Raw genomic sequence first — 25,675 nt, forward strand, 5'->3', positions numbered from 1 at the left:
AAAAGTCACTTATTGTTTCACAATGCATTTTAAAGAATTTTCTGTTTATAAAAATGTCACCATTTAAATATATTCTGCATTCTCTAAACAGGCAAGGGCTGAGAGTTAAAAAGCAGCCTGCAGGACTTACTCATCAGAGAGAAGAACCAAGCAGTAATGATATATATATATATCGGTATAGATATAGATATATGTATAAACTTTCCCACAGAGAAGGAAACAGTCACAAAGAATAATGGGTTTGTCTGTAGCAATAACTTGTTCTAACAGCACTTCGTGCGCAAAGTATCTTGGAAGAATTCACATTCTGTACCTCTTTTTTTTTTTTTTTAAGTTCAAGCCTTATGGCCAAAGTCCAAATGGAAAAACAAAACAGGACTCCTGTCAGTGAATTCCCTTTCAGGACGTGCTTACTCCTGCTTCCGTCAGTAAAGCAAAGTTACTTGCATGCAGGATGAAGTCAGTCAGGCGACTGTGTCCAGTGGCCCTTTAAAAAAAAGGAAATTATTGTGCCTATTTCCATATTTTTCACCGAAAAGTTTCGGGTCAAAGCCCCACTGAGCCAACGCTTGAGTAATCCACTGAGTTTTGTACCTTGAGGTAAATGAGTGGAAAGAAAAAGGAGGCTATTATTACAGGTGGCTTCCAGGTTTGGAAAAAAGTTGGGAGGAGTCAGGTCTAGTGACTGTACAGAAGTCAGTGGACGGAGTACCATCACGCTGTGTGGGACAAGCTGGTCCCCCAAGAGACAGCCAGCATAAAATTAAAACGGGGTCCAAACTCAAGCATCACCAAACACCTTCTCACCATTTGAAAGGGGTCTGTGTGTGGTTTGTAGGTCTGAGTATGACTCCGTTTTCAATTCCAATAGCCGACGCTTTCACCCTCAAGCTTCTACATTCAAAACGCCAGGGTTAACAGTTCCGGGAATAGACACCAGTCTCAGCAAACCCTTTCCCATACCCCCATTAGACCCCCCAAAAGAGGGGGGGTGCGGGGGGGGATGCCTGACCTTCACAACCTATCCCCGTCAAAAGCACGAAAATACAACGATCCCATTCCTCCGGAGGCAATTAAAAATCCCAACTTTCCGCAAAGCTTTCCCTACACCCAGCGGGATCCCTCGACTTCTACGCCCACGAATCAAGTCACCCGGGATAAAAGTCGGGTACGGAGCATGCAACGGAAGCGCCAAGGGGACGACGGAATTCAACTGCAGCCACCGAGGCGAAGCAAAGTGACCCAGACGGGGGCTCGGAAAGGTGCGGGAGACGCTCCGGCAGGGAGCGAAGCAAGTGGCGATCACTTCAGGGGAGGCACCCTCGGGGACGCGGAGAAAAGGGGGTCCGGGTCCACGCCACCGCGCGCCGACGGAAACCCGAAGAAGGCTAAGGGGAAACAATGGGGCGCGGGGCCCCGGAGGAAGCGGGGCGCCGCTCGGGAGAGGGCGGCCGGGCGGCACGGGACGGCAGGGATGGGCGGCAGGGCCGCCGCAGCCGGCGCGGGCAGGGGGGCGAGCCGGGCGCGCGTGCGGGGTGCCGTGGGGCGTCTGGGACGCCCGGGCCCCCGGGACGCGCCGGGAGGGGCTCGGCGGGGGCTTTCAGACCGGGAACGGAAGCCGCCAAGGCAGGTGGGATGGAAGCGAAAAGGACGCGGCCAGGACGAGCTCAGGAGCCGCCGTGCCGGGCGAGACGCGGGGAGGGAACGAGCAGCCACAGGGGGTAAGAAAAGAGCTAGGAGAGAAGGACGCGAGGCGCGGGGGCGGCGGGCGGCTGCACTCACAGTCCAGGTGCTTTTTCTTGGGCCCCATGATCTCGTGGGTCGTGGCCTTGCATACTGTCTTGGACACGGCGGAGCCGGTGACACTGTGCTGGGCGGCGGTGATTCGGTCCGTCAGGCTCTGGCCGGACATCTCTGCGGCGCCTCCGCCACCCCTTCCGCTCCACAGCCGGCGGGGACCGGGACCCCCAAAAGCCGGAGGGCCCCCACCCCCCACCGCACCCCCTGCCCCCACCGGCTCCCTGCTCCGCCTGCTGGCCTGGGGCGGGGCTCAGGGCTGCGCGCTGCTACCCGCCGGGAAAGAACCGGCTCCTGTCACCCGCGGGGTCAGGCACGGTGTCGGGCGCTCCCCTGCCCCCGCCTTAGTTCAGCCCACCCCTTCCCTGGTCAGCTGGAGCCGGGCCGGGGAAGAGGTACAGGCAGCTGCAGGAAAATGGCGGCGCCAGGCTCCTCCTCGGAGCTTTCCGGGCTGCCCCGGGTCACGTGGCTCGAGCGCCGCCCCTTCTCCCTCTCCCGCCCCTTTTCCTTCCCTTTCCTTTCGACGCCCGCCCTCCCTCGCTCCGGGAGGGAAGAGCGGGGCGGTGCCCGCGCGTTACGTGGTGGAACCCGCCCGGCGGGCGCAACAGGAGGCCCGCGGAAGGCGGGGGCGGGGAGCGGCCGGCGCGTCACGTGACGCGCCCTGCCAACAGGTCGCCGGCGGCTGAGCCGCGGGGGTCACAGAGGGGGGCGGGGCAGGGGCGGGGACTCCTGCGCTGGGGGCAGGGGCGGGGCAAGGGGGCCGCTTCTCCCCTCGCCCACCCGGTGCCAAGGTTGTCCTAGTGCCTGTGGTGGAAACCAGTGGCTTGACAAAGAGGCGCAGCTGCCTTCACAGCTCCCCCCGAGGAAGGAGGTGTCGGAGCTCCGGCTCCCCGGGCTCTCAGAGCTGAATCAAGAATGTGTTTAGAGACGCCCCCACGGCCATCCTCCTGGCATTAAGGGAAAGGCTTCAGGAGGCCCATTTTCTGAGCCTGCCAGCAGGCCTCTCCTCATTGTGTCACTGTAGAAGGTCTCCCTGCTGCCTGACCCCAGAAGGGTTGAGTGTTTTTCCCCTTGTCTTGGGAGGCTTGGAAATGTCACCTGTTTTTGTTTCTGTGAAAACTGCACACGCTGCTGCCAGTCTAAATTTAGATACTAACCAGCCAGTATTCTTCAGGGCGTCAAACAAGACAGGAAACACATAGTTTCACTGGAATTTGAAAAAGGAAGTGCTAGGATGATGTCAACCACGGAGTCGCTTGAACCCTATAAGGCTGGCTGGTGTGGTGACTAAAGGTCCACCCCATAGAGGGAAGTGAGAAGAGTGGCAGATGGAGAAGTCCCATCCAAACAAATTGAAACATCACTACCTGCCATCTCCCCTGGGTTAGTCCTTCTTCCCTTTACTCTTGCATAAACCGTATTTTCAGGGAAAGAAGACATTGACACTACCCTGTAGGCATCTTAGAGGAATTATTACATCTTGTGAATCTGTTCTATGAGTTCCAGATCTATTAACAAAGCCTTTAGAATGTTATTAGGGCCCCACGTTTAACCCAGATTTGGGGATAAGTTTAAAAATCTCTATGAATGTTAAATTGCTGTGATAGTCCTATGCAATCTTGCTACTAGTTTCAAATGAAATGCTAACATACTCAACGTCTGTGTGCACCATCTGCCAGCCAAATCTAAAATACTGTGCTTCAATCTGGTGACTCTCAAAAGATGCAAAGCGAATAGATAGTTAACAATTTATGCATCATATCATGAATTGTGTAGTCTCCTCCCATTCCCCTTCCCCGCCCCCCCCCTTTTCACTATGGCTGGTGAAATTCTGCAACACCATGCTTTTGCCAAGAACATACAGTTCTTAAACCATCAGGCTTCATCTTTGTCAAGCCAGCCCCAAATTTCACAAAACTGTAATGACTTCCTTCACTGCATCTGCTGTCCGTCTGCGGTTTGCTGTCCAGTTTGCTACACTGTTCCCATCAGGCAGTGGAATTAACCCAATTCTCAAGACATGTCAGCCATTCTTGCTACCCTTCTGTGGATTCTGCTGAATAAGTTAGAGTTGGCCTGAGCCTCTGCACTGGTAAACTCCCTGATGAGCATGGCATTTAGCTATCAATACTTAAATATTTCATTCTTAGGGGAAATTCTGGTTGAATGAATGAATGAAAACATTTTGAAGTCATGCATTTGGCAACACCACTCCAAGCCTCTCATTTGATAACATTTATCCACTTTTTTTCACACATTATGTCCATCCCATAAGTATCTGTCTGGAGCATCATCTGTATTTCAGTACTTTATTAATTCATTCACTATTTCAAAAACTATGTATTGAATGCCTACTATGTGTCAAGAACTGTTCTTGGTGCTGAATGCTGGTCTAACCGTGAACCCATTGGGGCTTTGGTAACTAATCAGCTCTTAAGTTTGATCACCAACTTGAAGCCTATTTTTTTTTCATTACATATGAACAGAACCAAAAACAGAAGGAAAACTTGAATAGCACATGATATTTCCCATGTTCCCCAAATTAAAAAGTAGGTGCCCCAAATTAAAATAGAGAGGTGTAGGGTTTAGGGGTGGGAGCAACAGTTTTTTTTTTAATGCAACAGTTTTTTTTTAATGCCTTTTATGTGCCAGGAACACTACATACATAAAGTTTTTCATTTCATTCTCACTATTAGAGCTCTAAAAGTATTGTGCCTATTTAATACAAGGAAGAAAATAAATCTTAGAAGTTAAATCTTAGAAGTCCCAGAATCCCACAGATATTAAAGTAGCAGAAGCAAGATTTAAAAACTCATTGTCTTGGGTGGCCGGAAGCTGAGTTGGTAGGAGTGCATGCTCTTGAAACAGGGTTGCAGCTTCAATTCCCACATGGGATGGTGGGCTGCACCCCCCTGCAACTAAAGATTGAAAATGGCAACTGGACTTGGAGCTGAGCTGCGCCCTCCACAACTAGATTGAAGGACAATGACTTGGAGCTGATGGGCCCTGGAGAAACACACTGTTCCCCAATATTCCCCAATAAAAAATTAAAAAAACACAAAACTCATTGTCTTTGTGTTACTTTATCTAGACCCTTTTGGCAACACTTGAAGCAACTGTCGATATAGGTTAAATTCATTCAACAAATACTTCTTGCCTGTATACTCTATGCTAGGCATTGCTAGATGATGAGATAATAGGTGAAACAAACATGGTCTCTGTTCTGTGTTTTTACAATATTTTAATTGGCAACAGAGAAGAAAATGTGCAGCACCTGAAGAAACTTGATGATGTCTGTGATTTAAAAGTAAGAAAAAGAGAAAGAGAATATAAAAGGATTGACCAGAATTTTTACTCCTTATTACTTCACTTAAGCCCTTTCCCAAATCCAATGAGCCTATAATTCTTTATTCCCATTCTTAGACATTAGGGTTATCTAAATTATAATCTTTTGACATTCTGTTAGCTAAGTTAATACAAACACCTGGCAACCCCTTCCTCCCTGACATTTCTATGTTTGTTATTTCTTGATGCTGCCAAATCAGTTAAAGATCATAATCTTATATCACCCTACAAAAAAGTAAAGACATTTCTTTGAATGTAGCTGAGTTCTCTTACTGGAACCTCAAAGCAAGTACCCCACTTTCAACTGTGGGATCCTTATTCAGGCCCTCATTATACATACTTGTAATTATAATAAGAACGTAACTTTGTTGATTACTTACCCTATGCTACACGTGACATGCATTATCTCTCTTAAACCCTAAAACTACTTCATGACCTTAAGTGGCAGAGACAGCTTTGTGTTCCCCATACTGTGTCCTTTTCTTCTGAGCACACAAACTACATTCCTAGCCTCCTTTGTAATTAATTGTGGTCATGTGACTGACTTCTGTCCAATAGAATGCAGACAGAAATGATGAAAGGCATTTAAAGCTTGGCCCACAAAACCTCTAAAAACTGCTACACGTGCTCCACATTTTCTTGTTTTCCCCTATCTACCCAATGAATAAAGACTTCAGAGAATTTAGAGGAGGTCAAAACCACAAAATGGAAGAACCCTGGGGCCCCAAATTAATCCTTAGGGCAGTGCTGGCTAGGAGAACTGCATGACCAGGCAAACCTGTATTGACTTTGACTTGTTTTGTTCAATTATGACTCTGAAATTAGCTGCCCTGCCTAATACACTTCTGTTCTCGCCATTGTACCGATGAAGAAAGTGAGGCTTAGATAAAATTAAGGGACTTGCTTAAATATATTAGGTGGGGTAGCTAGGATTAGATCTCAGGTCTATCTGACATTAGAGCCTGGGCAACTCACTGCTTGAGTGTCTCATGATACTAATTCATGTGCTTCTACATTTTCATAAACTTCTATATGGCCTTTAATATACACTGCTTCACCTAGCATGCTGAAAAGAAAAGAATCAGGATAACCTCCAGGTTCTCTCACATATAAGGATCTCTTACTATCTTTAACTCACTTCTTTCACACTTTTTTTCAGGTATATTCATTTTACAATTTCAATATGACTTACAATGTATTTGGACCCATTATACCTGTTGAAAGATGATATGTAGACTAGTTGTTAAATATAATCCTTCCCTTAAAAGGGAAGATTAACAAAATCTTGACCCTGAATCATCATCAAAAACTCTAATTATGAAGCAAAATAAATACCTGAGCTGTTAAGGTATCTGGGGTCCATTCTTTTTAATTAAACCAAGTACTAGACTATGCAACATCAGAGTTTTAATGTTAATGTTGAATTTGGGATGTTGGATTTTGACCAGTAAGTATCAAGAAAATAAAGGAAATTTATTAATTCTTTTGAGGCACTGGGAGAAATACCGGACTTGAAGCCAGATACACTTAAGTTCAAAAGTGTGTGCAAGTTATTCAGTTTTCTCATATATGAAACAGGGATAATATAGATTTGTTGTCAAGATTAAAATAATGTACGTGAAAAACTAGTACAATGCCTGACACACAGTTGTCACTCAATAAATAAAATCGGTCAACAAACATTTACTCAGAATTTACTATGGGCAAGGCACTCTGATAGATTCTCATGATACAGAGATGATTTAGACAAAATATGAGCACAGTGTAATAAGTAATACGATTGAGGTATGCATAGAGTTCTATAAGAATGAAGAAAAAGGACACCTATTTCTTCCTGAAGGAATCAGTGAAGGTTTCTCAGGGGTAGTGACACATAAGCTGAGTCTTGAAAGATAATGAGGAATTGTGAGGGAATCAGGGAAAAGTTACTCCACGCAGAGAAAAAACACATATGCAAAAGATGGAGCCGTTTTAGAAGTGCAGATAGATTTATATGGCTTCCACATAGTGTGTGTGAGGTTTTCGTGTATTCATTCAATCAGCAAGTAGTTATTGACCACTTATATATGCTGGATAGTGTTCTGGGACCTGAAAACTTATCGGTGAACAAAATGGAAAAGTTTTCTGCCTTCTTAAGTGGTGCATGTATTCAAGTAGGGAATATAACAAACAAAAAAATAAATAAATATGAAACATATGCGGGCAATGAAGAGTGCTATGAAGAAAAATTAAGCAGGGTAAAAGAATTAAGAATGATGGGAAGAGGGTGGCTGGATGGCTCAGTTGGTTAGAGCGCGAGCTCTCAACAACAAGGTTGCTGGTTCAATTCCCGCATGGATGGTGGGCTGAGCCCCTTGCAACTAAAGACAAAACGGCAAATGGACTTGGAGCTGAGCTGTGCCCTTCACAACTAGATTGAAGGAGAATGACTTGGAGCTGATGGGCCCTGAAGAAGCACAGTTCCCCCATATTCCCCAATAAAATTTAAAAAAACAAAACAAAAAAATACCCAAAAAAATGTTTAAAAAAAAAAGAATGACGGGAAGAGGACTTTAAATTGGATGACAAGGGAAAGCCTTTCTAAGGAGGTGACATGTGACTTGAGTGTACTGTGGGAGTCAGCAATGCAAAAATGGGAAACCGATCAGTTTGCATAAAGGAAACAATAAGGACAATAGCTTTCAGGCAGAAACAAGACTAACTTGTTTGCAGAACAGCAAGGCCAGTGTGGCTAGAGAAATGAGTGAAGAAGAGAAAGAGACTTAGGAGATGATCTCAGAGATATGGCCAGATCATGTAGGGCTTTTTAAGGAGCCTACATATTGAGGAGTCTAGGTAATATTCAGAGGTAGATGTCCTATGAGAATAGACAGCTAGCCCTAGATCCTTGGAACAAGCTGATGATTGCCGGAAATAGACTATTTCCAACCAAGACCACTGGAACAAGGCCTCATTGATTGCCATGTTGTTCTTTCTATGTGTATCCCCTTGGCTTTGCATCTATATCCTCTTGTCTATTTTCTTCCCCGCCTCCTAGATTAAGGTCCTAGATTGTTAACAGACATCCTTGTCCTTTACTCAAGATCTGTATCCTTGACAATTACCAGATATAGGACTAATTCTTCATACGCTGGTGAAGTTTGAGCAAACCTTATCCAAATTAAAAGGAAAAAAAAGCTTGATTATATAAGAAAGATCCAAATAGATTGTGTCACATGCTTTCATTGTCCACTTTTCAAAATCTGGGAATATAGCTTTGAAATGCCTTGCAAATTCTAATAATTTTTGTCTTAGTGTCTGTCCGCATTGCAGTTACCGGGTATATGATCTTCAGAATCTTAAATGCTGCTGCACAGCCACTGCTACGCTAGATGATTTACAAATCATCATCCAACAAAAGAACAGGAAGGTCTAATAATTACAGAGGTCAATATGGCTACCATGAAAAACTCAGTGCATAATTGTGACTTATTAAATAGCAGTGCATTTGGATTGATCATGTCCCCCAAAAAATAGTGGTCTTTCTTCCAGCTTAAGCTAAAGATTGACCAAAAGAAGGGGGACTGAGAAACCAAGCAAAAACCGGAATGATTTGCAAAATGAAATGGAGCAAAAACTAAAATGATTAATTGTACCATTCCATGATATGTAACACAAACTATGTAAGCTCTTTTTGTTTTAACACCAGCTTGTTCAGACCCATATGCAACAAGAGAAGACCACAAATAACTCATGTAACTGTCACTCTGCACAGACTCAAGTGTCCTAGTAATTCACTTAGTTGACAAATTCTAACCAACCCCTGCCTAGGTCACTAACGTCTACCATAAGGTCTCCTCCTTTCTGAGTTAAGAGTCTAAAATAAGGCAGCAGAATAAATTTCTGTTGAGTACAGCACTATGTTTATGGTAATTTTGTTACAGCAGCAAAAGGAAACTAATATAGAGAGCTTTGGCAGGAATTTAGATTTTATACTGAGTGAGATGAAAAGTCATCAGGAATGACATGATCTTAAATATATATATGCTTATTGCATGAAGAATTGAATTGAAAGCAAGAACAGAAGCAAGGAAACCCATTAGGAAGGAATTGCTTTAGACGAGAAGAGCAGTCAGTGACGCGGACTTGGGATAGAGTTGAAGACATGCAAATAAAAAGAAGTAGATAGACTTACACATATTAAAATGTAGAATCAAAAGAATTTGCTGGTAGATCGAATAGTGAGGAGCAGAATCTGGGGATGGTGACTCAAGGGAAAGAGACTATACAAGGATAACTCCTAGGATTTTGGCCTGAAGAACCGGGTAAATGCAAAATAGGGACAGATGAAGTTGGAAGGAATACAGAGGCCAGGTCGTGAAGAACCTTATATATCATGTTAAAGAGTCTGGATATTGTCTTGAAGGCATTAGAAGTGCAATGAAAGATTGTAGGTACAGGAATGTCATGAAGGACTAACTGATCTTTGTGGTTCGTTTCATTTTCTAAACTTAAATTATATTTTAAAAGATGTCCCACAGTCATAAACCATTATTCTCTTTCCTCATACTTCTACCTGTGTATGTAAAACTTTGGGTTTTAATTTAATTAAAGCCTGGTTATGAGATAAGTTATCATGAGAGTTCTGAACAGCTTAAGTTTTACATTTTATGGTCTGCATTAGGCCTGAATTACAGTTGTCTGATAGAATATTAGAAAACAAAAAGTTGTAGTTATTCATAAAACTTAGGCCGAGGTCAGATCAAGGGAAAACTGGCTAGTGAATAGAGGGCATTGTAGCAGTGGCATTAGAGAGGGAAGGAAGGATATAGATTCTAGAGATATGCGGTAAAATACATGGGACTTGGTAAAGAGGTTGCGTGAAATAGATAAGGGAGAACACCGAGTCTAGATTGATTTCTAGGTTTTTGACTGTGGTTATCTGGATATATCATGATTCTATTCACCGAAACGGAGGATACTGGAGGGGGAGGAAATTGGGAAGGTGACAGGGAGAGAATGATGCATTCAGTTTGGACACACTGATTTTTCTAAATAAATAAAATGTATATCTTAATAGCAGCTTTATGGTTTACAGCAAAATTTAGGTTTACAGCAAAATTGAGTGGAAAGAACAAAGAGTTACCATATTCCGTATCCCCATACATATACAACCTTCTCCACTATTAATATCCACAATGGTACATTTGTTAACAATCAATGAACCTGTATTGGCACATTATTGTCACCCAAAGTCCATAGTTTACATAAGGGTTCACTTTAGGTGTTGCACATTCTATGGGTTTTGACAAATGTATGACACGCATTCACCATTGTAGTATCATACAGAAGAGTTTCACTGCTCTAAAAATCCTCTGTTCTCTGCCTATTTATCCATCCCTCCCCCTCAACTCTGGCAACCTTTGGTCTTTTTACCATCTCCTTAGTTTACCTTGTCCAGAATGTCATATAGCTGGAATAACACAGCATATAGCCTTTTCAGATTGGCTTCTTTCATTTAGTAATGGGCATTTAAGTTTCCTCCATGTCTTTTCATGGCTTGATAGCTCGTTCCATTTTAGCACTGAATAATATCCCATTGTCAGGATGGACCGCAGTTCATTTACTCATTCCTCTACTGAAGGACATATTGGTTGCTTCCAAGTTTTGGCAATTATGAATAAAGCTGCTATAAACATCTATGTGCAGGTTTTTATGTAGACTTAAGTTTTTAGTTCATTTCAGTAAATACCAAGGAACAAGATTGCTGGATTATATGGTAAGAGTATGTTTAGTTTTGTAAGAAACTGCCAAACTGTCTTCCAAAGGGGTGTGCCATTTTGTATTCACCAGTAATGTATGAGAATTCCTGTTATTCCACAACGTCACCAGCATTTGGTATTTTCAGTATTCCGGATTTGGGCAATTGTAATATGTGTGTAGAGGTATCACATTGTTTCAATTTGCAATTTCCTAATGACAAATGATGTTGACAATATATGTGTACTTGCCATCTGTACACACGTGTGTATCTTGTTTCCTTGGGTTTCTGTTCGTGTCTTTTGCCCATTTTTAAAATTGGGTTGTTTGTTGTATTATTGTTAAGTTTTAAGAGTTATTTGTATACTTTGGATAAGTCCTTTATCAGACGTATCTTTTGCAAGTATTTTTTTCCCAGTCTGTGTCTTTTCTTCTCTTTTTCTTGACGTTGTCTTTTGGAAAGCAGAAGTTTTTTTTATTATTATTTTTATTTAGTCCAGCTTATCAGTTATTTCTTTGATGGATCACTCCGTTGGTGTTGTAACAAAAAAGTCATTACCATACCCTAAGTCATCTAGCTTTTCTCCTAGGTTTTCCTATGTCATCTACTAGGAATTTTATAATTTTGCATTTTACATTTATATCTAAGATCCACTTTGAATTAATTTTTGTGAAGGGTGTAAGACTTGTGTCTAGATTCTTTTAGTTTGTTTGTTTTTGCATGTAGATATCTAATTTTCCAGCACTATTTATACAGAAGCTTTCTTTGTTCCATTGTTTTGCCTTTGGTCCTCTGTCAAAGATTAGTTAACCCTTTTTCGTGGCTCTATTTCTGGTCTCCCCATTCTGTTCCATTGATCTATTTGTCTATTGTTTTGTCTCGAAGTTGGGTAATGTCAGTCCTCCAACTTGTTCTTCTTCTTCAATATTGAGTTGGCTCTTCTGGGTTTATGCCTCTGCATAACTTTAGAATCAGTTTGTTGATATCCATAAAATATTGCTGGGATTTTTGAGTGGGACTTCATCAAATCTATAGATCCATTAGGAAGAACTGAAATCTTAACAATACTGAGTCTTCCTATCTATGAACATGGAATATCTCTCCATTTAGTTAGGTTTTTTAAATATCCTTCATCAGAGTTTTGTAGTTTTCCTCATATAGGACTTGTACATATTTTATTAGACTTATACCTAAGTATTTTACTTTTTTGAGTGCAAATATAAATGATAATACGTTTCCAATTTCAAATTCCACTTTTCATTTCTGAAATATAGGAAAGTGGTTGACTTTTGTATATTGACCTTGTATTCTGCAGGCTTCCTATAATCATTTATTAGTCCCAGGAGAGGTATTTTGTTTGGTTTGGTTTTTTCCAATTCTTTCAGATTTTCTTCGTAGACAATCATGTCATCTGTGAACAGAGACAGTTTTGTTTTTTTTTTTCCCTTCCCAGTCCGTATATCTTTTCTCGTCTTATTTCACTAGCTAACTTAGTGGGTTTTTTTTCTCCATACTTTAAATATTTTGCTCCACTCTCTTCTTGCTTGCATGGTTTCTGAGAAGAAGTCAGGTGTAATTCTTATCTTTGCTTTTCTACAGGTGAGGTCCCCCCTCTGCCCACCGTCAGCTTCTTTCAAGATTTTGTCGTTATATTTGATTTTTCTGAAGTTTGAATATGATATGCTTTGGTGTAATTTTTTTAAGGCATATATCCTGCTTGGTGTCCTCTGAGCTTCCTGGATCTGTAGCTTAGTATCTGACATTAATTTGGGGAAATTCTGTTATTATTGCTTCAAATATTGCTTCTGTTCCTTTCTTTTCCTTCTGTTGTTCTCATTACACATACTTTACACCTTTTATAGTTGTCCCACAGTTCTTGCATATTCTGTTTTGTTCCTTTAGTCTTTTTTCTGTTTACTTTCTCAGTTTCAAAAGTGTCTATTGTCATATTCTAAAGCTCAGAGTCTAGTCATGTATTTTTCCTCAGCCACGTTTCTTCTATTAAGAGACCATCAAAGGCATTCTTCATTTCTGTTACTGTGTTTGATCGCTAGCATTTCTTTTTTATTCTCTTAGAATTTACATCTCTCTGCTTACATGATGTATCTGTTCTTTCATCTGGTCTACTTTTTCCATTAGACCCCTTTAACATATTAATCTTAGTTGTTTTAAATTCCCAGTCTGGTAATTTCAGCTTCCCTGCCATATCTGCTTCTGGTCTGATGCTCGTTCAGTCTCATCAAACTATGTTTTGCCTTGTAATATTTCTTGTAATTTTTTTGTTGAAATCCGGATATGATGTACTGGGTAGAAGGAACTCCAGTAAATAGGCCTTTCATGGTGTGGTGGTAAGGTGTCAGGAAAAAAGTGTTCTATTTTTCTATGATTGGGTCTCAGTCTTTTGGTGAGCCTGTACCCATGGATTGTGAACTTTATCAGTGCCTCTCAGTTTCCCCCACCTCTTAGGTGGGACAGGATGGCCAGAGGGGACTAGATTTGTATATATCCCTTCCCCCAGGTTGGTTAGGCTCTGATAAAACCCCAGCAGATTAGATTATGGTAAAAAACAAAAGTTTCTTCTGAGGGTAGAGCTTATTAAAAACAGAATGCTCTGGTGTATTTAAAAATGTTTCTTTTTCCCCTTCTGCTGATGGAAACACCAGGAGAATTTTCTCTGGTATTCACGCTAAGGGCCTGGTAGAGCTCCTGGAGGTAAGACTCACAAAAGGGAGGTAGGGGTGATGGCAGGAGCCTGGGGGGGCCCGGAGGGGAAACTATGCCTGAATTCCCCTAGAGTTTTTAGCCCTCAGACTTGTCCACACAGGTGCTTGAGTCTCCATAAGTTTGTTAATTACATTTTAGGTTTTCTTATCCCTGCACTGTTTCCTGTGGAGATTCCTGGTTGGGGGTTTCTGCTCTGTAAGTTGTAATTCTTTGCACTCACCTGTCTGTCTCCGATTTTGGGGGCAGCAATTTGCCCTCTGACATCACCTCTCTGATAGTAGATCTAAGAAGAGTTGCTTTTCCAGTTTGTTCACCCTTTTACTTGTTTATATGACACAGTAGTAACTTCTATACAGCTTATACACAGATCAGAAACTGGAAGACTGGACATACTGATTTTGAAGTCCTCATGAGACATACACATGGAGCTGTTTGGTATACCAAAGGATAGTAATGTGGCTTTCAGTAAGCTGGAGCTATAGACTCAAACAATATGAGTATACAAGTAGTTGGTAAAATCACGGAGTGTGTGATGTTAACCTGGGCGTGAGCTCCCACGAGTGAGAAAGAGTTCTGGGGAATTCCAACATTAAAGAGGAAGCATACAATTTTGAAGGAGCATTAAAGATATAGTCACTCTCTAATAAAATTAAGTTTTCCCTCGTTCCTTGTTATTGCTCGTATAAATTTATCAAAGTTCATTACCTTTTATTCCTTTACACCCACACCTCCCACACCTCAATTAACTAAAGCAATTATATTACATAATCTGCTCATCCTGGCGCAATTTTTAACATAAGACTTTTAAAAGTAGAATAAAATATCTCAAACTATCTTTTAAATTAGGTTCTATAGATAGCTCTATAAATCTTTTGTTTAAAAATATCACTTTAAAGCAAAGAGATTTTATTCCCATTGAAAATCCAGAATAAGTTTTGAGTACCAAATTCTAAACCTCCAAAAGTAAGATTAAATTTTTAGCTACTGAAAGATGCCAGGAAACGGCAGCACTTCTGCATACCACAGTAAAATGAAGGCGGCAGAGACACATCTGCCAAACTTTTTATTATAATTAAATCACTTCGTACTGACATAGTTTTACTTTAGAAGAGAATGTTTGTGGGGATTTTAAATCAGATAAAAATAGGGCTGCTGTTTTCTCTCTATCAATTAACATAGTTGACATTTAGCCACATCTGCCCTGGACACAGCAGGGCATGTACAGTTTGTCCTGATTCTGTGGGAAATGAAAAATGCAACACTTGGCACAAGAAGAAATATGTGAACCCAAAAAATGTTGACAAATATAGCAAGTCAAATTAAGAAAGTTGATTTACTGAAGGGCACTGTATGCTTTCTAGAGAACAAAGGGGGAAGATTCTCTGAGCTACCACAAAACATTAGGAACCTTGAGCTTAACTATTAATACTATATGTTAGTGACATTTTTAGTTAAAGACATTTTTCCTACAACTCAATTAAATATGCAATTTTTCTTACTGTGAGTTTAAGAAAGGAACTGATAGTGTCTCACACATAGCATATAAAGACATGTTAAAATTTGTTATGCAGAAAGTCTGCTTAGATGTCATCTACTCCGATTCGTTTATTTACAGGTGAGGAAAATTGGTCCCAGGGATGTTAAATTATTTTCATAAAGTCACACTGTTACATCGCCCTCACAGATTCTTTGGCTCATGAACTGAAAACTTTATGGGAACATCAAAGCTGTAGTAATATTTCAAATAACTGGAGTGCTTGAAGAATAGAATATTCTAGTTCATTTTAAATTATGGTTCACTAATGGTTTGAAAGAAAAGTGTTTTTATATTTATAACATCATAAAAATTGATCTAAGGTGTCTTAGCTTACAGTCCCACCATTATAAGTAGCAGGTTGAAAACATGAAATTGCTAATATTGGATAATTATTCACCCACAAAAGTAGCAAATCTCATATGGTTCAACCTAAAATATGAAAGTAAACTGTAAACTAAAGATTTGAATAACTTATAATAACTCAAGTTCATAACTCCAAAGAATACTTCATGTAGTTTAGCTTTATGGCTCCAAATATATGGTTCACGTGACTGTGTCGAAAATAGTCTGGCTCCATAAATACCCTGAAAACTGTGGGACCTGTGTAGCCATCCGCCAAAATGGAATAACAAAATCCTGTTATTCATGCCCTTGTATAGTCCCCTCTTATAATAAATAGGAATGAACTGTATAATCAATAAAATATTGAGGAAATGATGGTACATAACTTCTTAGGCTGGGTCATAAAAAATATTGCAGCTTCCACTGTGTTCTCTCTTGGCTCACTCATTCTGGCAGAAATCAACCACTGTTTTGAGAATACTCCAATGGTCCAATGGAGAGGTCCACATGGCAAAGAACTCAGGCCTCCTGCCACCAGCCTGCATTAACTTGCCAGCCTTGTGAGTGGGCCATTTTGGAAGCAAATCCTCAAGACACCACAGCCAAACTCTGAAAGGTTGAATAAACAGACCAAGATTACAAAGCCAGGTCTACCTGTCTCCAAAGGCTATGACCAATCAGTCTGTATTTTCTTCTGCACAAAATTAAAGGAGCCCTTCACTCTCAGGGTCTTGAGGCCAACATGTTCATGATCCTGAGAGTGACGGAATCCTTGAATTTTGCACCCTGGGTGCCTCATTCAGCTCACCCTAGCTCTATCCCTGTACATAGCTTCCACCTACTTGGAGTCCCCTGACTGCAGAGACCTTGTTATATGGTCTGCTTTCTGCTACGTAGTATGGAGCCTGCACCTGCTAGGGAGGTCTGAGGGTATCCAATGGGCCCATGTCTAGATGAGTAAGTCTATCGAATTTGGGGGTGAAATGTGACCACGTATCAAAGCCATATCTTTCAATTTAACTTTTTAACACTAATAAAGCTGCCATTTTAATCTCTGGTTATCTGACTCCTATGTCTGTCTGTCAGCTGACTCCATTGTCAGGTAGAGGAAAAGAGTGCTATTTAATGATATTCACACACACACCCATAGACACACACATAACAGTTCCCCTATAGATATGGATATGGATATGGATATGGATATAGATATAGATATAGATATATATATAGATATCACTAGGATCCTTTGTAGCATTACTATGAAACAAGAAGGAGACAGAGATAAAATGCTAATTTCATTTGTTTTAAAATATAGTTCACAGTTCATGTGATTTCCCTGGACCTGTTGGCCCTAACTCCATTCCAGGGATTATATTATGGCTCTCACTTCAGTGCCCCTCTATAAAATCCTCCCTGAAGGATGATTCAAGATCACACCAATCTTTCTCTCCGTTGATCCTCCATAACATTTGTTTGGACCTCACTGTTTACAATTCCTTTAGTATCTCTTCTCTAATTATTCCAAGTATATATTGCTTATCTCTTCAATTAGATTGTAAGTTCCCACCTCTCAATTTTGTCTAACCGTGTTGGAGCACATTACATGAGCGTCATTATACATTTATTGATTGACCAAATTAATAGAAACATTTTTTCAGGAAAAACCCACTTAACATGCTTTTCCTCCTTGAAGATCATTTTGTCTCAGAAATTTTTCACTTCAGAACATAGTACAGAGCCTTTTCACATGGACTATGTTCCCCAAGAAAACTATGCAGTACTTAAATCACATAAATCCATCACGCAGTCCTCTTCGAGTTATTCATATTTCAGAAAATGTGCTGATTTTTATGTTTTGCTATTAATTTGCTTTGCCAGTTTCTTAATTTGTGATTTTTCTATTTGTGTAGCTACTGATCTAAGTATATTGTTTTAGATTAGCTAAAATACCAGTTCAGCTAAAAAGAGCTTGCTTTGGAAACTGTGTGTGGACTCTGCCTGAAAGACTCACCCCTAACCTTTGTGGAGGTGGGAACCGTGCATAGAAGCCCACATATCATATGTCTAAATATTTAAATGTTACAATACTATTAAGCACTCAAACTTTTGAAGAAAATGATGTCTTATCTTTCTACCTTGACAAATTTTCTTTCTTTTCTGAATTTCACTGTCATATTTTCTGTTTCTATCTTGGCCTTAATTTATACTCATTCTTGGTGCTCTAAAAGATTAAAAAACAAAACGTAATTGTATTCAAACTTCAAATTTTGAATGTATTTTGCATCAAAAATGTAAAGTCAATGTAAAAAAACTGAAAAATTACAATTATTTTATATATTTAAAAATGACTTTTCTAACACATTCAAAATTATCTCAAAATTGAAAAGGAAAAAACAAATTATAATTATTGAAAATCGAAGTTGCTCATCAGAATTATCAAACAATCTTTTGAAAATTTATTTGCATCTATTTAAATATTTTAATTAAAAAACTATTATCAATTCTCGCATTTGTCATCCAGTGGCCCATGTGAAGAAGTGCTCTCACACATCATGTATGTTATGTCCCGCCTCCATATACACCCATTTACGAGTAATATGAATTGTTTTTTATTGCAAAATGTCCCTCAGTCATCATGTTCAATTATTGCAAATAATACATTGGTTCATGAGGACTTGTGGAAATATAAATTAAAACATGAAGAAAAGCAAGAACATGAATGCTTCGTACACTGGAAAGTTATACTGCACTATGCAAAAATCTCTTATACTCTTGCTATCTGAGAGGAAAGCTCTGAAAAGTTAGTATTTTCTCCTACCTAGATGCTTCTGCTATTCAAAGCCACCCAAATTGCTGGTGTTCATCTCCAAATTTGGTGGTGATACAATCCACAAGATTTCCCAACATTTAGACATAGTTGCTTTTTATTCAAGGGCATATGTCAAGAGATGTAAAGAAACATTTCCCTGGACCATAAAATGCTATTAAACTTGAAAGCAGATATTTCAGGGACACACTGTGCCAATGCACCAGATCTCAAGTGCCAGAGGTACCCATATGTACATTATATCATTTAATCTTCAAAATAATGCTAAGGTATTATTCATTATTTTCAGAGAAAGAAACTGAAATTAAGAAAAGTTAAGTAAACTGCTCAAGGGCACAGGTAGTAAATGACAGGGATGAACTTCATATAGATGTTTTCTGAGTCCTAAACCTATGCTCTTTTCCTTTGTTCTTGATTAACCATCCACGTCTCTTCACTCTAAATTTTTAGCTCGGAGATCACAGAGTATAATGGTACTGCTATTCACGAGGAGGAAAATTATAAGTAAATTGTCATCACTGAACTTTGAGCTCCTCGAGGGCAGGCATTGTTTTATCCAGCTCTTAGCACAATGCCTGGAACACAATAAATAATAAATGTTTGTCAAACCAATAATGATTATTCTGGAGCCAATAACAGGCTAGGGAAATTGACAGACATAATTTGTGAATTGACAGCCTAAAATAGATTTACTGAGACAACTACAGTACAACCTCTACTTCATGTAACACATTTTTATATGATTAAGTAATGTTTTTAAATAAATTTTATTGCGAAGCAGTGTGTTTCTCCAGGCCCATCAGCTCCAAGTCATTGTCCTTTAATCTAGTTGTGGAGGGCGCAGCTCACTGGCCCGTGTGGGAATCAAACTAACAACCCTATTGTTAAAGAGCTCACACTCTAACAAACTGAGCCATCTGGCCACCCTGCTAAATAATTTTTGTAAGACTAGTCATCTTTATGCCCTTAGTTCTTGCTTCAACTTTGTTTGTGTTTGTTTTTCGTTTTGTTTTGTCTATAAAGCTTTTATTTAAGGGTAAAGATCCATTATGGATTTCAGATCTTGTTAAAAGCAGCCACATGCATGACTACACACAGTCCTCTAAAGCAATGATCTGCTCCTCCAGTGTATCTGTTCCCAACTTTATCATCTTCTACTACACACTGTATTTGAAGTTTTTAAATTGCATACCGTGCTGGAACTAGTTTAGAAGAGCCCCAGACCAAGCCACCTGCTTGCATGCAGCTGAAGCACTCGTCTAATTTTGCCATATCTGTCTCATCATCCCAAGTTTCACATCTAATAAGATGGAAGACTGGGCAACAAATGCAGGTTGTTTGGTTTTCTTTGACAAGTACTGTGCAAGGTGCTCTTCTCTCAGCCTCTTCTCTTCTTCCTTTCCTCCTCCTCCTCCTCCTCAGTTCCAAAGAGATACAGGTCATCATCGTCTTTCCTATTATCTATTCCTCCACTTCCTGTGGTGCCTTCCATATTGGTGGGGCCAGACTTGCCCAAAGCTTTCTTCACTCCAGGCAGGTGGGCCTTTTCCTTTCTGTAAGACTTAATGTGATGATACCACAGTCGAGCATGATACAAGTTGGCAGGCGGTGCTGGGTCCTCGTCAAAGTCATGGGTTCTGGGTCTTTGTCAAATAACATCTCTTCCTGACCAACAAAGGTCCCCCATCCCAGAGCCTGCAGTGAGGAGAGTTTTACCTAATCTCAGGAGTCCCTAGCGCCAATGACCACCTAAGTTCCCTGAGGCTAAACAACACTTTCTTTTGTTAGGGAGAGTGATTATACCAAAGTAGGGCATGATACAAGTTGGCAAGTGGTGGGCCAGAGACTGCTTCCAATACTGCCACATCTGCTAGTGATGGCATATACCCCTGATGTAACTCTTGTCCTCCATCCAGGTAGTTGTTAAGCACCTGGAGGCCTGCAATCTTTGCAGGTCTCCAAAACCTACTGCATTGGCTGTTCCAAGAGCTGGGTGGCAGCCAAAGAAACAGGAGCTTGCTTAGACCGTTTTTTTTTTTTTTAATTGGGGAATATTGGGGAACAGTGTGTTTTTCCAGGACCCATCAGCTCCAAGTCAAGTCGTTGTTTTCATTCTAGTTGAAACTGGCCCATGTGGGAATAGAACCGGCAACCTTGGTGTTATGAGCACCGCGCTCTAACCACTGAGCAAACCAGCCGCCTTGCTTTGACATTTTTAAACTTGATTGACATTTTGACCTTGATTCTCAAATGAATCCTTTTGAAATGAAGACTATGTTTATTTCGATTCTTTTTGGCTTCCACTATTATTCCTCTAATCCTTGCTACAAAACAAATTATAGGATATTTGGAGATATTTACCTTGTTTAGATTTGAACTACATGGAGTTATTTTTTTCTCAGAAAAATCTCATGGCACACACAGATTCATTCCAACTTGGAATATGGTCATCTGGCCCATCTACCATTTTAAATAACATTGAAATTTAAGTTTGTATATTTAGAGACAGAGTGATGAGGCCATAGAATTTTATTGTTTCAGTTCTTTTGAAGTTCCACAAGGAACAACCCGTATCCAGTACTGAACATCGTAAGATGCATTTCCCAGCAAGTTGTAGAGGGAAAAAAATAAATCCCCTCTACTTCACCTCTCTTCTATTTGACCAGAAGCAGCGGCTATTTATTTACACTTTAGTCTAGATTGGGAACATAAGTGGGTTTCAAACAAACTTGTGCAGCATAAGCCCAAGTGGTAGGCAACTGCTAAAGAAAATGGTGGTAGAAAAGGAAGACTGATGTCAGACTCAATCTCAAATATCCACTCCCCCATTCTTGCTTGGTGATCGAATCTTGATTTTAGTTGGGTTTATAGCCACTCAAAACAGAGAAAGGAAAAAAAGGAGCTTCCAGTGAGATATAAAATACCATGTGACTAATTCTAATCAATGAGATGTGAGCAGCATTGTCCTTTGAGATTTCCTGGAAGGCTCCTTCAAGGGAGATCATGAAGCCTTCTTCATCTCCATCTCCTTCATTTGGGCTGAAAATAAAACGTGATGGCTGAAGCCCCCTCAACGGTTCTGGGCCCCTAGGTAGAAACCACGTGCTGCAGGTGGCAGAGCAACCAGGTAAAGAGTCTGTGTCCTTGTAGATCTTCTTGTAGATCTTCTGTGCCAATCCTGGACTGTCCACTTTCATACTTCATGATGTAAGAGCAAAATTACTTTATATTTCATGTAAGCCACTGTTTTTTGTGGCTTTCCATTTTCCTCATCTGTACCTAATCCCAAGAGACAAAAGGGTCTATTAAAGTTCTCATACAAGGTCTGACAATAGAGTTCATGAACTTGTTGCAACGATGTTGCTAACTTTTTGTGACATCAGAAGGATTATTCATTGTGAATTTGTACCAACTGGACTAACAGTTAACCAAGTTTATTACTTGGAATTGCTGAAAATGCTGCGTGAAAAAGTTAGATGACCTGAACTTTTTGCGAAAAATTTGTGGCTCTTGCATCAAGACAATGCACCAGCTCACATGGCACTGTCTGTGAGGGAGTTTTTAGCCAGTAAACAAATAACTGTATTGGAACACCCTCCCTACTCACCTGATCTGGCCCCCAATGACTTCTTTCTTTACCTGAAGATAAAGGAAATATTGAAAGGAAGATATTTTGATGGCATTCAGGACATCAAGGGTAATATGATGACAGCTCTGACGGCCATTTCAGAAAAAGAGTTCCAAACCTTCTTTGAAGGGTAGACTAGGTGCTGGCCTCAATGCATAGCTTCCCAAGGGGAGTACTTCGAAGGTGACTGTAGTGATATTCAGCAATGAGGTATGTAGCACTTTTTCTAGGATGAGTTCGTGAACTTAATTGTCCCACCTTCATATGTTGTTCTCTCTAGGATCTGGCCTTATCTCCATGATCATCTTCTTTTTCTACTCCCCAATCCAAATATTATCCTATTTCCATCGGGCCTATAGAAGCCAAAGACACCTAAACAACTTCTTCAAGAACAGGGAACTTATTAATTAACCCTACCTCATGAATGCAGTATCAATTTTTCAAATAATATGCCTCTTTTCTCCCAAGATGACCTAAATATTCTGCATTTTCTGTACTGTGATGTTAGTTTAAATTATTTCCCTGCACTTTACACAGTTCATTAATTTTATGATGTTAAGGGCCCTAGAACCTTTTCCTACAATACTAAGAAAGGTAAACTAGCTGAATGTGAATTTTATTCTTAAACTTCAAACTGGTTTACACATTACATTGAAAAGTACCACACAGCTGTTTTCCCCAGAAAGCATAGTTTTTCTTTTCAAATGTTCTCTCATTTTCACAATCTAATCTCTAAAATGTTTCAGGCCATAATTATTATTATTATTATTAAGTTTTCTTTTTACCCCTGAAAAGATAATTTACATTTTCAACAGTGAATACTTAGTGAGGTAGATAAGAGTAGAGGATTGGAGGAAAAAAGAAAATGAAAGAAAAAAATCAGATTTTAACACAGAGGAAAACTGATATAAGCACACATTAAATATTTTGGCTAAGTAAAATCTTACAAAGAATACCGAAAGATTTTTTTCTTACCAGCAGGAATAAAAAGCCTGACAAAACCAAAAGGCAGGTTTCCTTGTGATCTACCAAGATCATTTTGTCTTCATAATTAGCAAGTTGATGTTGCTAAAATAGCACATGGGAAAGAATGCTGAAATGTTCCCCCAATAGGAACAATGTGCATGATTCAGACTGTGAGCAATGGCAGTACAGGATGACTCTGGGGAAATGCACACATCGCCAACTCAAATCTGCGGACACCAGCGTATGTGCTAGTTAGTCCTCTACCCACTACTGACTCATGTGTCTAATATATGTTGACACATTTATTTGTCATGTGTCTTTCTTTAGTCTGCAGGGTGATATAATACAAAAAACACTGGGTTCAAGGTCAAGCCTTGAGCTCTAGGCCAGGCTCTAACACTGATGGCTTTTTGCATGCCACTTGACCACAGCCGGTGTCAATTTCCTCATCTGTAAATCGGGGTTAATACCTGCGCTGCTTGCCTCACGAGTCTGTTGTGAAGATCCAATGATATGTATGTATTAGTGCTTTGTAAATTATAAAAGTTAAGCTTTCTCTTACTTCAGGTGTTGCCACCTATACCTTCAGATATACTTGCGATATGTCCTGAAAAATCGCTTTGAAAATTAAGAGCCAGTCTAGATCTTTCAGTGAATTCTTAAGAGCAAATCCCTCAACCTCTTGAGCCTTTTTTATCTGTAAATGACGAGTTGGACTACATTGATAGGTCAAAGTTTTATTTAGCAGCAGAAAAATTTTTTTAAGTAAACTTATTCAGAAGATCACCGTGTAAAATGGATAAAAGCAGGTTTGTTCTTAATTGAGATGGTTGAAACTGGAATGAGGAGAACTCAGGGTCCTGCCTAATTAGACTTCCCCCCACCCTCCAGTATACCGCACTCAGGCAGCCACTGAAATCTCACATCAAATCTCAGATCTGTCCCACTCTAACCTTCCATTTGAGCCCTTATGTTCCTATGCTTCTTCAAACAAAACTCTCTCTGCTATGAAGGGGTAAAGAAAAGCTGTAATATGTTAAGGTTAGATAGATGCCCTGGCATTTGAACCCTTGTTAGTGACCAACACATTTGCTGAACTGTAGCCAAGTCAGTCTAACCAGGTCAGTACAAAACTCCTTGAGATGGAAGATGTCTTTAAGAAGCCATGTGAATATCTCAGTCATCATGGAGCAGAGAACTCTGTCTGAAACTATAAAAGTAAATATTGAGTGGGCGATTCTCCAAGTTGTTCTCCACTAAATATACAGCAATACTGCAGGCTCTTTGAAACTGTTTTCAGTACTAATGACTCAGAGATGAGGAAGCCACTTACAACAAAGCAAGTAATGCAATGCCATTTCTCAATGCCCCAAACAAGGAGATTACTTAGGGAAACTGGCTTCAGGATACACAGGTTGTGTAACCACAGAATGTCAGACCTGGAAATAATGTTAGAGAACTACCAGTCTATTTTACAAGTGACAAATCTGAAATCCACAAAGACTGAGCTGCTCAAGGTTAGAAATTCATTCAAGTTTCATTAAGTAAACATTCACTGAGTACTATGTGTCAGGTGGTAAGGATAAGAAGGCAAATAAAACATGATCCTTGTTCAAGTAGTGGGAGAAGACAGACAAATAAATTCATATTTGTAGCTAGATTGTTGCAGAACTAGGATTCAAATTCTGTGTCCAAGTTCTTAAGCTAGTGTCACACTGCCTCTCAAAATGAAAAGCTTGAGAAATTAAGAGTGAGGAGCTGTGGCCAAACTGCTCCCAAGATGTATTAATGTAAAGTAAGCCAAGGTCCTTGACGTACAAAAGGTCCTAATCCACATTTCTTGAGGACCTATGAGTAATAAAGAGGTCTCTATCCATACATGGAAGAAAATTCTTACAAAAACTTTCACTAATACTTATAAGGACTTCTTAGAACACTGAGGATATCGTGAATGGAAAAGTCCTGCAAAGAAATCTAATCATAGCATGGCCTTTTCTCCAACTTTTGAAGAAGGCACCATCAAGGTCAAAGTCATGAAAAATTCCATTAGCTACTGCCATACTTTTCAACCTACTTAATCAAGACAAAGATATTTAATTAGCTGTCTTTATGGGTTTATTATTTTTCTTTGGTATATAAAACGCTGAAGAAATATACAAGATTTCAAAGATCTATGCCATCATCCAGAAAGAAAAACAAAAACAAAAGCCAAACACAAACCTATGGCCACACCAATAAAATCTCATTACTGGAAAATTCTAACATGAATTCTTTCTTATTGATTTCTGCCTATTGGGTCTTTTCTAAACTGCTTTAGAAATTATAGTTTTCAACTACAGGGAAGTAAAACCAGCACATACAATCATGAAAACTTTAGGGAACAACATCAATATCCCTACATTTACTTGACAAAAGTCTGGCATTAGTAGACATGAGGTCAGGCTACTTTACAAGGAATCCATCATCTACGCATCCATTTATCCATTCATCTATCTGGCAAGCATTTATTAAGAGCCTTTTACATGACTACCACGAGCTCTGTAATACATAAAGACATAGGATAGTTTTTCTCAAAGTGTAGTTTGAGGGCACCATCTGAATCAGAATCACCTGGAGAACTTGCTAAAAAATGTAAGTTCCTAGGCCTCACTAATACAGATCTTCTAAATTGGTTATAGTTCCCCATTTCAAGCAACAGAAACCAACTTGGGCTCCCTTAAACAAAGAAGGAACTGACTGGAAGGACATTGTGTTCACAGAATTGACCAG

General features: G+C 40.0%; 2 protein-coding genes and 1 pseudogene across 28 annotated transcripts in view; 1 reads left to right on the forward strand and 2 right to left on the reverse strand.

Annotated features, from left to right (window-relative positions):
- Positions 1 to 2,284, reverse strand: part of PICALM (phosphatidylinositol binding clathrin assembly protein) — an 89,165-nt gene extending 86,881 nt beyond the window's left edge. For 14 of the 24 annotated variants that reach the window (XM_081063789.1, XM_081063795.1, XM_081063788.1 and 11 more), the window contains exon 1: positions 1,783 to 2,235. In XM_081063789.1, coding sequence (XP_080919915.1) covers positions 1,783 to 1,912 — 130 coding nt within the window. In that variant the 5' untranslated portion in view covers positions 1,913 to 2,235. Of the gene's footprint in view, positions 1 to 1,782 lie in introns of all 24 variants that reach the window. The other 10 variants (XM_081063790.1, XM_081063793.1, XM_081063801.1 and 7 more) reach the window with 5 other exon arrangements.
- LOC308503974 (uncharacterized protein) overlaps positions 1,583 to 25,675 on the forward strand; it is a 68,090-nt gene continuing 43,997 nt past the window's right edge. The window contains exon 1 of one of the 3 annotated variants that reach the window (XR_013994245.1): positions 1,583 to 1,721. Coding sequence is in view for 1 of the 3 variants with exons in the window: in XM_081063805.1 (XP_080919931.1) it covers positions 1,636 to 1,721 (86 nt within the window). In the remaining 2 variants the exon portion in view is untranslated. The remainder of the gene's footprint in view (positions 1,722 to 25,675) is intronic. The other 2 variants (XM_081063805.1, XR_013994246.1) reach the window with 2 other exon arrangements.
- LOC308504150 (elongation factor 1-beta-like) lies at positions 19,369 to 21,509 on the reverse strand (annotated as a pseudogene). The gene is made up of 3 exons: positions 21,245 to 21,509; positions 20,150 to 20,301; positions 19,369 to 19,923 (listed from the first exon to the last, which is right to left on the reverse strand). The product of its transcript is annotated as an elongation factor 1-beta-like (transcript).

The sequence above is a fragment of the Rhinolophus hipposideros genome (assembly GCF_964194185.1).
Source record: "Rhinolophus hipposideros genome assembly, chromosome: 10".
Classification (NCBI taxonomy): domain Eukaryota; kingdom Metazoa; phylum Chordata; class Mammalia; order Chiroptera; family Rhinolophidae; genus Rhinolophus; species Rhinolophus hipposideros.